Below are 13,136 nucleotides of genomic sequence, written 5' to 3' on the forward strand. Positions count from 1 at the left end.
AGTTCTTGAAATTTTCTGGGTTGACTGACCTTCATGTCTTAAAGTAATGATGGACTGTTGTTTCTCTTTGCTTATTTGAGCTGTTCTTGCCATAATATGGACTTGGTCTTTTATCAAATAGGGCAATATTCTGTATACCCCCCCTACCTTGTCACAACACAACTGATAGGCTCAAACTCATTAAGAAGGAAAGAAATTCCACAAATGAACATTTAAGAAGACACATCTGTTAATTGAAATGCACTCTCGGTGACTACCTCATGAAGCTGGTTGAGAGAATGGCATTAGTGTGCAAAGCTGTCATCAAGGCAAAGGGTGGCTACTTTGAAGAATCTCAAACAAAATATATTTTAATTTGTTTAATACTTTATTGGACACTACATGATTCCATATGTGCTATTTCATAGTTTTGAAAAACCCTTGATTGAGTGTGCGTCTAAACATTTGACTCGTACTGTATATACTGAATTCGGTCTCTAAGATTACTTTACTGATCAGATCTTTTAAAATGGCTCCAATAAACAAATTCCTGCCACCCTTCCTTCCCCATTAACTCCCTAACGCCAGAACAGACCTTTAACAGATGCAATTACTCACGCAAATATACGAACTGCCTTATCATAACATTTATCCAAGACTGGAACTGAGCATTTCAATAACTCTCAATTCAGTATTTTTTTTCTCCACCCCTACCCCATCCACTATTTTGTTTTGTTGGGAAGCCATGGTTTCATGCAAGCAGATCGTCAAGGGAGAGGATCGCGTGCTTTATCTGTGGTGATGTGGTCACACCGGGCTAGGCTTGCATAATTCTGGGAACTTTCAATAAATTCCTTGGGGTTCCAGGAAACCTGGTTGGAGGTTTCCAGAGTTTCTGCTTGTTCCCTCCTCATTCTAGGATCCCCTAACCAGGACTTTGTGAATACCTGGGAATTTATTGAAAGTTACAGGAATTTTACAACCCTACACAGAGCTCACCATCAGACCAGGGGTTTGAGGTGTGTTTACTCTCATGTTTGTTTTTAGTACATTGTCCAGACTGGGGTGATTGCCATAAGGGTATCATTGTCCAGACTGGGGTGATTGCCATAAGGGTACCATTGTCCAGACTGTGGTGATTACCATAAGAGTACCATTGTCCAGACTGGGGTGATTACCATAAGAGTACCATTGTCCAGACTGGGGTGATTACCATAAGAGTACCATTGTCCAGACTGGGGTGATTGCCATAAGAGTACCATTGTCCAGACTGGGGTGATTGCCATAAGGGTACCATTGTCCAGACTGGGGTGATTACCATAAGGGTACCATTGTCCAGACTGGGGTGATTACCATAAGGGTACCATTGTCCAGACTGGGGTGATTACCATAAGGGTACCATTGTCCAGACTGGGGTGATTACCATAAGGGTACCATTGTCCAGACTGGGGTGATTACCATAAGGGTACCATTGTCCAGACTGGGGTGATTACCATAAGAGTACCATTGTCCATAAGAGCAGAATGGGTGTCTGACTGCCTTCTTTTCCACCTCTCCCTTCTCAGAGCAGTGTTGGTACTGTGGTCTTTCTGGGCTGACTATGTTCTCCCTCAAACCTAGGATGCTGCTCGTTTTTTGTAATCGGAAAAAGTGCTTACAGGTACTGCTTTGACTGGCCCTATAAAGCAAAATTGAGGCTTTTGTGGATATTCATTTGGGCCTTTTGTTGTGTGTTCTTGTCTTGTGAACCACAGACAGAGCAGTGTTTCACTGTGTTAAGGTGTTTCCTCTCACATGGAATACACAGCAGTTCGGTTGTGGCCCTGATAGCGTATGATGAAGATCTGTACAGGATTGAAACAATGGATGCAAACCAGTAAAATCCATCACTAGACCGTGAGAGAGCCTGTGTCGTAACTGTCTCTCTACGATGACGAGTGAGTCAGACCGTGATGAGCTTTGTGGCAGAGCTCCAACTGAAACTCACCTGACTGAATGGATAGATCTCTGTCCCTCAGGATAGGCAGTTTAGTTGCATCTGAAGAAGTTTCATTGTGTAACATGACAAAGTTCTCTTGTCTTCATGTACAGTTGTGGACCAAATTCCAGGGGTGGTCTTATACCATCCCATACATTTTACCTAGGCAATCTTAAGATACGTGACGTGACTTACATCATGTCCTCTAATAAAACAGTCTGTTCCATTTCAAATCCTTGTGTATTGTTATGATTGGAACACACACTGACTTTTTTTCCCCACTGTGAGATTTGTAGAAGTATTGCTTCATTGCCGTGTTTGCAGACCAGACGTGTGTGTGTGTGTGTGTGTGTGTGTGTGTGTGTGTGTGTGTGTGTGTGTGTGTGTGTGTGTGTGTGTGTGTGTGTGTGTGTGTGTGTGTGTGTGTGTGTGTGTGTGTGTGTGTGTGTGTGTGTGTGTGTGTGTGCGTGCGTGCCGTTCTCCGTGGGAGGTCAGGGAAGTCTGAGAATGTTTACCTGCTTGTCTCCTGGCACTGAATTATTTGTAATTATTAAATGAAGGGTTTGATATTTAGGGTTCTTTGAATGTCTGGGCTCTGAAGTAAACAGTGTGTGGACCGCTGCATTCCAGTTGCTGTTTGTTCAGCACATTGAGCAGATAAGGAACCATAACACATGCTCAAAGCAGCAGTACAGACCTCTCATCAGACGGAACACCAGACACACACAACCCACCAGCTTACTCAGACACAGGCACACACAGTAGAAATGTTTTATGTGTATTTGTACTTTAACCTTCGTTTCACTTAATTTTTTGTCATGTCTCTTTTGGGATATTGAGGGTTTCAATTCTACATTGTTGCTGGTTTAGAGGCCCCAGTGTTTTTAAAATCAAATCTGTTGCAATCAGAGGGCTTTTCCCGGAAGGCCCTGATGTGAAAGACATCATTCTGGTATTACAAAGATGTATTGTTGGATATTACATAGCTGAACAGCCCTCTCCCCCACCTCTCTGTCATAGAAACCCCCAACACATCCATCATACAGGGAAATGCCAGAGCACAGGGAGTTCACGTCTCAACTTCCATTTCTCTTTCATTTTGTTTATTTCCTTTATGGGTTCCAAATGCACCCTCTATCCAGCAGGCTCAAATCCAGCCGTATACAGCCCCCCAAATCCAGTGCTGACTGGCTCTTCCTTCACACTTTACACTATTCACGGACCAGAGCTTTCACCTAGACACCAATACCTCTTCATTTAGCTTACAACCACCTGCACACAGCTTACTCAGTCCTTTGTCACATGCTGCTACAGTAGGTTTTAGTAGTTATTGCGTGGTTTGGCCCTGTCAAGGCTGTTAAGCCTCATTCAGAGTAGTCTATTGTCTTCTCGCTACATTTCAGCAGTTATTAGGGCATTACATTTATACAGTATGTTCCTGTTTCTATAGGTTAGCTTTCCTTCTCAGGGAAAAGGGCCTTTGCCTGTGAATGGCATCCATAAACCATGTTTTCAGGACTAATTGTGGAAATTACTGAATACAGGAAGTAGACTTGGAGCCTATTTCAATAGCTGTTATTGCAGTATTATGAGTTAGTATTTGTTCCATCATTACAAGGAGTCGGTCTGTAGATCGTTTTGTCTGTCCTCAAAAAAATGATTGATCTTCTCCCTGAATTTACTCTTGTGAGGAATCTTAGTTTGGCTGTGGCATATGCGATCCTCCTGCCCAGTGTGTGTTTTTTTAGTTAGCGGGAGCATCTGGGCATACACTCGCACATATCAAACACACCCCTAATGATCTCTAAATAAGTGTTTGGCTCCTATAAATCACCGGCTCCATAACCCACTGACACACACACACACACACACACACACACACACACACACACACACACACACACACACACACACACACACACACACACACACACACACACACACACACACACACACACACACACACACACACACACACACACACACACACACACGCACGCACGCACACACTCGCACACACACACACACACGCACACACTCGCACACACTGCAGAGAAATGGCCCCTTGATTAGTTTCATCAGATGGCAGTACCGTCTGTATTATTGTAGACCTAGCAGTAATTTACCTGGACAACCACTATGGTTTGGTAGAAGTACCGTAGTCTAGTCTAGGAGGAGCTGTTGTAAAGAAGATAGTTCACACGTAGTGTTTAAACCTATTTGTCTCAGACACCTTGGAGCAGGATGTCTCGTTGCTTGCAGTGGATCTTGGTGAGAGGGGGAAAGCAAACTGGAGCGAGGCGATGTGGATCAGATTGTTCTGCAAGGTGATGGCTTAAAGTCCTTTTCAGGCTTGTCTAAATCATTTAAATACTTCTATGTTTATCAGTACTGTACACAAACACAATAACTCCTTTTAAATCTCTATTTAAGGTTAATGAGGGCTGTCGGCTGATGGCTCCTAGTCTGTCTCTGGACAGGCAGTTAGGCATGCAGACCAGCTCCGTCTCAGGTCCATGACACATAATAGGCCTTCATGACATCATCAGGTCCTCATAGCCCCCGGGAGACTTACCTCTGTCATGAGCTGGGGAGAGAGTGATTTTAGGAGGGGGAGAAGAAGAGCTGGAAGTCTCTCTTATCACCCCCACGCTAGCTGTGCATTGGCCATCTGACTGGGGATGTAGATAAAGGGCCTCATTGCCAAAATCTTCAACTATCACTTTAAGGGGCGGCCTAGTGGTTAGTGTTGGACTAGTAACCGGAAGGTTACTACTTCAAACCCCCGAGCTGACGAGGTACAAATCTGTCGTTCTGCCCCTGAACAGGCAGTTAACCCATTGTTCCTAGGCCGTCATTGAAAATAAGAATTTGTTATTAACTGAAATAAATAAATAATAGTTAAGTAAAATAAAAAGGAAGGATACAGTCCTTGTATGATCATTTGCCAGATCAGATACTACTTTTCAAAAAAAGTGAGAACTGTGTGTAGCTCAAGACAAACACACACAGAGAGACAGGTGGGTCTAATGTAGAGCAGATCTCCTGATCCCATCTGTCTGTGGGGGAAAATACTGTGCCTGGCCACCTGCAGCATAGCCTTCTGACTGCTGTGGAGCACCCTGACTCACCGCCCTGCCTGGCGTATGGTGCTGATGTTACGGCTGGCCTGGTGTCAGGTTGTAGCATGCTGTTGGGAGGCTCCGGGCCGTGAGCGATATCAGTGCTGTTAGTCAGCCCTGAGCGAACAAGCATGGAATGGAGCAGTGTGTGTGTTTGTCATCCTGCCTCTGTGCTGGCCTGGTCCTCTTTCTTGTGGGCCTCATTGTTTATCTTATGTGGTTTCACTAGTCTCTCTCCAGCCGCTGGTGTGTTTATGGAGCAACACACACACACACCTCCCCAAGTGTTAAGTTAGTCAGGGATGCACAGACTAAACGCGTACGCTGAGCGTGAGCCCACCAGGCAAGGAAACGGCTCTCATCTATGGAGAACTGTGTCACTCTCCTTAGACACCTGTTTGTGTTCAGAGCTCACCTCCTACATGGGAAGTGAACCAATAGAATCTCTAACTTTACATGGGAAATAAATAGAGACATACAGTATTAGTGTCCATATAAGCATTTCAGAGAATGGCCAGTAGAGGTCTGTGTGGAGTAAAGGTGTATGGTGGGTGGAAGGGGGGGGACTGCATTCCCTCCGGCCCACAGTTACACCCTTTGTTTTGTTTAATTGAAGATGCAACAGTTGTTTATTTACTTAAGTGAGCTTGCGTGATATTTCATGATTACATCTTAGACAAGGACTTGATCTCATTACTGGAATGATAATCACAGCTGTCTATCCAACAGCATGGAGAGGGAGCCTGCCTCCCCACGCCATCCCTCTTTCTCCTCCTCTCTTCCTACCCCTCTCTCTTGTACACACGGGTGGATGCTGGAGTCCCAGTGATCTTTTCCAGATGGTTTACCTCACCGAGCCACTCTCTAACCCTCCTTCAGTCTCTACACTTTCTCTCTCTCCCCCTTTCTCTTCTGTGTCCCACTCTGTCTCTCTCACATTCACACACTCACTTCTCTCTGCTCACTGGCTTGTTAGGGAGACACTTCCTTGGCCCAGCAGACTTCCTCCATCTAATCCTATAAAACAGGTTTATTCTGTGGACACTCTGGCTCCCCCCCTCCATTGAGGATTAGGGGCGGTGTGTGTGTCTGACGGACTGTGTGTGTGTACACATGCATCAAATCAAATTGTATTTGTCACATCCGCCAAACACCACTGGTAAGCGTGTCTTTGCATACTTGTGTGTGTCAGCCCCTAGTGCTTACCGTGCAGCCTAGTGCTTACCGTGCAGCCTAGTGCTTACTGTGCAGCCTAGTGCTTACTGTGTCTCTCTCAGTCTGTCTGTCTGTCTGTCTGTCTGTGAGACTGATCAACAACTACAGGAAGCATTTGGTTGCAGTCATTGCAGCTAAAGGTGGCACAACCAGTTATTGAGTGTAAGGGGGCAATTACTTTTAAAAATGTATTTAATAAATTATGCATCTTTTTGGGGGTAAACTCAGGTTTCGGTTGAAGATCATAACATTCCGTATCAAAATAGAGAATCAGAGAGGGGGCAAACTTTTTGGCACTGTATGTCTAAAACGGTCCTCCCTTCCACACACCTGTCCGGTCCTCTCCTCCCTTCCCTACACCTGTCTTGTCCTCTCCTCCATTCCCCTCACCTGTCCTCTCTTCCCTTCCCCTCACCTGTCCTCTCCTCTCTCTGGTCCTGTCGTGAAAAAAACAGACAGCAGCCACGAGTGACAGACAGTTATCATTTGGTCCATGCTCTGTTGCACACGTATGTCACATGTAGAGCTTGTTTTTGTATTTGCACTGTGTTATCCCATTATTAATGCAATGGCTTAGCATGGTTTCCTTCTTCATATCGACCGTTTTACACTGGTAACTAAGGTAAAGGTGGTGAAATGACTATGGTAAAGATCACAGGTTGTAAATGCTTTGTACCTGTCCTCTGCCTGCCTGTCCATGTTGATCTGACTGTTTGTCTACCCTTACAGGGCGCCCTGAGCAGTGAGCGGGACTATGAGAGCGTGGTGCTGATGAATATGAGACAAGCATCAGAGAGACAGAGACTCATAGAGGAGATGCAGAGAGAGGACGAGGAGGATGCAGCATAGAACCAGCCCAGATCCAGTCTCAGACCGGGATTCAATCCAAGGTGTGTTTTCTGTAAGCGTGCGGTGCTTGACATTTGAAGGTAATTTCCGTTTGAGCTGACATCTGCACCCTATACTGTGAATGCGATCTCCGCGCTTCAATGTACCTTTGAATGTATCCTGGCCCCAGACCCAGTCCAGCTCTTCCCAGCCACAACTAAACTACAGTTTACTATACACCTGATGCTTTAGTTTCATAAAGCACATCTCATCTGTGTTTAAAAAAAAAAAAATATCTGTTGAATAAACATTTTTTAAAGAACGGGTGTGTTTCTGGTTTGTCATTTACTGAATTACTACCAGCTACTATTCTAATGTAAACTCAACCAGTTTACTTTTTCATCCAAACCACTTGTAAGATGAACAGGGGAACAAGAACTTTATACTAACAAGGAATGTTATCATAACGTATTGCAAAAGACCCAAAAGAGATGGGCCATCCAACACTGCTATACCACATCTAAATGATGCAATCATGTCATTTGCATCTGTCAGTATCACTTTCTCAAACTGTAAAAAGTTAGGGTAATGAACAATCTTTGCAGCAAAGAGACTGAGTCGTTTCCCTTTAATGCAATTTGAAGTTGTCTTCCAACAGTGTAAACCACAGACCATGTGAAAAGAAGATGGGAGAAATCATGGCTATTACATTTTTAACTGTCAATCAGCCTGGGATGGGAGTGGTAGTACTGTAGGCATGTTTAAGGGAATGTTTGTGGCCCCACGTGATGAAATGGGAATATACTCTAGAGGCCCTTTATTACAACAGTGGTGGTTATGATTGTTTTGAGTTTTGTATATCGAAGGTACTGTACAATTTCAAGGCTGTAACTTGATCTGAAAACTTTAGTACCACCCTGCACTGAACTTTTACATTGTAGTTAGCGTTCAAAATATGCCTATTCTAAGTGCGATTCACCCTCGTCTCCTCTGTCAAATCCTGTTTACTGGTTGTGCTACAATAAATACATCTGTTCCTTGAAAGTATCATGAAGAGATAATCTGATGACTGATTGGTCATCCCAGTGAAAACAACTGAACTGAAGATCAAATGTACACGTCACGTAAATCGTTGGCATTCATGAGAGATATATTCATACAGTATCATGACCGTTCCTCTATTGCCTGAATGTTGTGGTTTCAGATGAGTTTCCCAACAGAGGCTGTTAAAGGAGTTGCTCATGGAGGAAGAGGTCTCCTGATGTCACAGCCGAATGCTGGGATGTCTGGGCCACTTCCATTTAGGACCTGACACACTGAGCTAGGCTACAGTCACTCTGACCAGAGAAAAACATTTGTAACAGTGTCCTCTCCGTGGGACATCCAAAAACAAAATAGATGTATGTTGTCCCTCAGGGGACTATGGTATAATGTAGGCTATTCCTGGGGCTGTGTGACGTTTCTCCCTGTCGTGTTATTATTTTGGAGACTCATAGCCAGCTGGTTGGTCCAACCCAGTGATCCATCTCCCCGGCACTCCCAGCCTGCCGCAGCTCTCTTACACAACGGCCAGCTGTGGTGTGAGCCATCGTGTCCCAACACTTCTCTCCCCACACTCTCCTCTCCTACTGCAATACACACTAATCAGATGGTTCTATTTATGCATTTGATGGACGGCCTGTCATACCCGAGAGAAAAAAGCTGAACATTGAGTCCAAATTACAAGAGGGAATACAATTACACTTCCAGGAACATATCCTGACTGTGCCCAGTGCCAGCGGATTGTGCTGCATGCAAATGAAACAGGAAGATGTGGCGTCCCAACAAAAGCCATCCAATCAACAGAAGCCTCCGGCGGCATCTTCACAGCATCCTCTTCCTCAGATCCTCTGTCCGTGTGGAAGCTGGCAGCTCCTCAGATGCCAGCAGAACCTGGAACCGACCACAGTTGTGCCCGCATGGAGAAATTAGGGGCCCTTTTGATATTTGGGTGTAAATTGTGGCCAAGTCACAGCAGGAGGCCTGGCGAAGGCTTGGTGATCTAGGGTTAGCCTCAGACATGCGCTGGCAGCCCAGAGACTAATGAAACCACCCAGTAGCAGCAGAAGTGCTGGCTCAGATGGTCTCCACCAGGCATGCCTGCAGCACACTCGTCACACTTACAGGACCCGACTAACTTCCCCCTATGTACTGAGGTCTCACTGGCCCACTTTGAGAGTCTAAAAACCACTGCAGACGTGCCATATTTCCCCTCAACCTGAGGCGTGAAGGCACCGTTCCAATGGCTTGTTTAGAGCTTCTTTTTTTTTCCAGAGAGCATGACACATTTGTCCAACAAATGTAATGCTTACCATATTGTACTGACAGATGGCAGACAGGGAGATCAGACTTCCAACCTGTCCTTTTAAGTATACTCTACCTCCTTGAGAGTTGGGACATGCCACAGAACAAATATCAAATCACCTTTATTATCATTTCTTCACATGCATCTAATTATATTACCAATGATATGAAAACTAACATTCTCACACAGCTCCTTTTTACACCAACTTTTGACAGTTATCTGTCACTTATTTCTTAGTTGTATGTACATATCTACCTCAATTACCTCATAACCCTGTACATTGTACTGGTACCCCTTTGTGTATAGCCAAGTTATCATTACTCATTGTGTATTTATTACTTTTCTATTGTCTTTCTCTCTGCAATGTTGGGAATGGCCCATAATTAAGCAGTTCACTGTTAAATAGACACCTGTTTACAGAGCATTTGAGAAAATGGAATAGAATTCAGGATAGAGGAATATTTGCTTGGCCTAAAGGCAATGTCAAACTTTGGAACTGATTCAACATCATACTCTTGACATTCAGATTCAGTTTGTAATGAAGTGAACTACATTCCTCTCTGGAATGTACTTTTCTTGACATCGTCCTGTTTCCCTGATGTCTGTAAACCCATTGCTATGATAGATTACGAACAAGCCACTACACACATTTGGTAGCTGCTCCATCACATTGGAGTGAGTTTGAATGGGAGTACAAAAGATTTTGGACAAGTAGTGTCATTATACAAATTCACACATTTGCTAACGTGGCAAATAACGATCTGGAGAATTGATCATTCGAAATTCAGTCATCTGCACCCCTTGCTAAAAAAATAAATGGAAAACAAAGGACCATTACATCACAAAGAACAGTAGCAAAATTAATGTATAGAATCCATCCTTGATTTTTGATGTAATACGTACAATATAGGCTTTTAGCTCTTGCTCCTCATTGGACAGAACACTACCACCACAACCTTGTGGCCCAAGACACACTATCAGTGTCATTGATCCACAGTCAGGTCACTCAGTCTCCTTGTGCATGCACCACACCAGCGTTTGTCCCACGCCTGTCATCGTCACCATACGGAAGCCAATCTTCTCCAACTTGTCCAACACCAACCGCGGAGGTTCGTCCACGTGGTACTCCGAGCTGCAAGGGGCAGAAAGTTTGAGTTTGACATTTTACATCTGAGAAACTATTCTGTGAACTCTGTCAGGAGTGCGAACACACGCAGGAGAACTCAGCTAAATGAGCCAGGATTGTGTTTGTGATTATTCCCTCCACACCTTTGTTCATTTCCCCAAGAGCACTTGTGGCAGATCCGCAACAACACTGATCAGCTCTGTTTGTCTGCTCTCAAACTACAGAACAACAGCCTATGTCCTGCTCTGGTTCAACTTATACCACTACTACACCATTCTTCCGTCGCTCAGAGGCTTGTCATAATCTTGGCCGTAAGGATGGAGACATACAATGAGATATACTCAACACTCACAAATTGTTCCCCAGCATGGTGGTTTTCCTGGCTCCCAGGTAGTTCATTATTGCTGGGTCAGAGTATACATCTCCTACCATGGTTGGCCCAGTCTCCTGAAAAACAGACATTCAGGTGTGTGCACAAATGCTATATGCAGAGTGTACAAACCATTAACACATTACTAATATTGATACACAAGATTAGGAAGGACCTTTCTTGATACACACAGGAAACTGTTCAGTGTGAAAAACCCAGCAGCGTTGCAGTTCTTGACACAAACCAGTGTGCTCAAAGGCACTTAAATCTTTTGTCTTGCCCATTCACCATCTGAATGGCACACACACACACACACAATCCATGTCTCAAGATTTAAAAATCCTTCTTTAACCGGTCTCCTCCCCTTCATCTGCACTGATTTAAGTGGAATTAACAAGTGACATCAATAAGGGATCATAGCTTTCACCTGGATTCGCCTAGTCAGTTTGTCATGGAACGAGCATCTGTTCTTAATGTTTTGTACACTCCGTTGCATTCTTGAAATACATTGACAAACACCGAAAATATGCATGGCATGCCATCCACAATCTCTATAACAATTTACCAGTTATGCACAGAAATAGAAATAGGCCTACATACTTTATCTGACTGGGCAGTGAACGTGTTTTTAATTTGGTGTACTGAAGAAAAAGAAACGAGACGCGAGCTGCTGTGCACTAGTTTGAATTTGTTTCGCTTCCATGTTTGCAAATGTTACAATGTTGCAAACTTGGACATAGCTGATACCTATGTAATAAGCTACACGTCAAAATCGGCGACATTGTTGCAGAGCCTTCCTTTACAAAGTCTTTAGTCTCTATAACATTTCGGCGTGCGCGTCAACCGCAAGGATGCAGTCTGTATGCTATGACGGGAAGAGGAATACTAACCAGCCGGATCTGAGTACTAACGAGTACATAGGGCATCCTGGATCTCAACCGTTTAACGGGTAGTCCCCCGGGAATGGATGATAAGATAGTTACTTAAGAGAGACGACAGTGCGCTTTCCAAGTTACACTCGCACTGACAGCTCACAGCAGAATGCGGAAACACCCATCGCAATGGACCAATCATAGCTCTCCCAGCTACTTGTCAACAATGCTGGTGCATGCACAGTGCGCGTGCTTGTCCCAATATTATAGTAAAAGAAAAAGCTATTCATTTAGGCACACAATATAGCTTATTTTACGCATCAAACTGGACAGAATGTGAACATGTTTTATATTAAAGGCATATCTGATGTCAAATGTATTGCTTTTTTGTCAGACCTATTCAAATCAGGGCCACTCATAAATGTAGCAGCACTATTTGTTTAAAGAGTATACACTCCCCTCTGTTTGTATTTGGACAGTAAAACTAACCTTTTTAATTTGCCTCTATAATCCAGATTTTTTTGTGGATAAAATGTTACAAATGAGGCTACAGAATGTCACCTTTATTTGAGGGTATTTTCATATCTGTTTTACCGTTTAGAAAGCACTATATGCATATAGTCCCCCCATTTTAAGAAGTCATATGTATTTGGACTAGTTCACTTATAGTGTATTAAAGTAGTCAAAAGTTTAGTATTTGGTCCCATAATCCTTGCACGCAATGACGTTATCACGCTTGTGACTGCAACATTTGTTGGATGCATTTGCAGTTTTTGGTTGTGTTTCAGAGGATGTTTTGCCCGATAGGAACTAAATGGTGAATAATATATTGTCATCTTGGAGTCACTTTTATTGTAAATAAGAATAGAAGATGTTTCTGAACACTTCTACATTAAGTTGGATGCTACCATGATTATGGATAATCATGAATGAACCTTCCCTGTTATTGGTAATGGTGAGAGGTTAGCATGTTTTGTTGTAGTAACTTTCTCACTCATTATCCGGATTCATTTAGAAGTGTTCAGAAACATCTTATCGGCTCACTTAGAAAGAAAATGACTCCAGTCATAATTCACCATTCAGTTAAAATTGGGCAAATCATAACCCAAAACACATACTAAACCTTTGGCTACTTTAATACACTATAGGTGGGGGGGTGCTTTCATTTCTGAACAGTAAAACATATGTATGATAAATACCCTCAAAGAAAAGCAGACATGCTGTTGTTTTGCCTCATATTCATAATTTAATCTCAAATGTGAACTGTTGGAGTACAGAGCCAAAAGTAAAGAAAATGCTTTA

General features: G+C 43.5%; 2 protein-coding genes across 2 annotated transcripts in view; one reads left to right on the forward strand and one right to left on the reverse strand.

Moving 5' to 3' along the window:
* The window catches only part of LOC124001371 (dnaJ homolog subfamily C member 17-like), a 56,608-nt gene extending 49,164 nt beyond the window's left edge, over window positions 1–7,444 (forward strand). Inside the window, exon 11 of the mRNA XM_046308113.1 lies at window positions 7,024–7,444. Within this exon, the coding sequence (XP_046164069.1) occupies window positions 7,024–7,143 (120 nt within the window). The 3' untranslated portion in view covers window positions 7,144–7,444. The remainder of the gene's footprint in view (window positions 1–7,023) is intronic.
* A 2,126-nt stretch (window positions 7,445–9,570) lies between these two features.
* LOC124002144 (GTP cyclohydrolase 1 feedback regulatory protein) lies at window positions 9,571–12,010 on the reverse strand. Its single transcript, XM_046309451.1, has 3 exons — window positions 11,853–12,010; window positions 10,945–11,039; window positions 9,571–10,598 (listed from the first exon to the last, which is right to left on the reverse strand). Exons 1-3 carry the CDS (start codon window positions 11,886–11,888, stop codon window positions 10,469–10,471), a joined length of 261 nt encoding a protein of 86 aa, XP_046165407.1. The 5' UTR covers window positions 11,889–12,010; the 3' UTR covers window positions 9,571–10,468.
* Between the last annotated feature and the right edge of the window lie 1,126 nt (window positions 12,011–13,136).

This window comes from Oncorhynchus gorbuscha, linkage group LG17 (genome assembly GCF_021184085.1).
Source record: "Oncorhynchus gorbuscha isolate QuinsamMale2020 ecotype Even-year linkage group LG17, OgorEven_v1.0, whole genome shotgun sequence".
NCBI lineage: Eukaryota > Metazoa > Chordata > Actinopteri > Salmoniformes > Salmonidae > Oncorhynchus > Oncorhynchus gorbuscha.

What these genes read in the sequence shown, in the direction of transcription:
- LOC124002144 (XM_046309451.1), bottom strand. Translation starts at nt 11,888, where the DNA reads ATGCCCTATGTACTCGTTAGTACTCAGATCCGGCTG. An exon ending in TTAGTACTCAGATCCGGCTG is followed by an intron (nt 11,040 to 11,852) that starts GTTAGTATTCCT and finishes TCTGTTTTTCAG; the next exon opens with GAGACTGGGCCAACCATGGT. An exon ending in ACCATGCTGGGGAACAATTT is followed by an intron (nt 10,599 to 10,944) that starts GTGAGTGTTGAG and finishes TGCCCCTTGCAG; the next exon opens with CTCGGAGTACCACGTGGACG.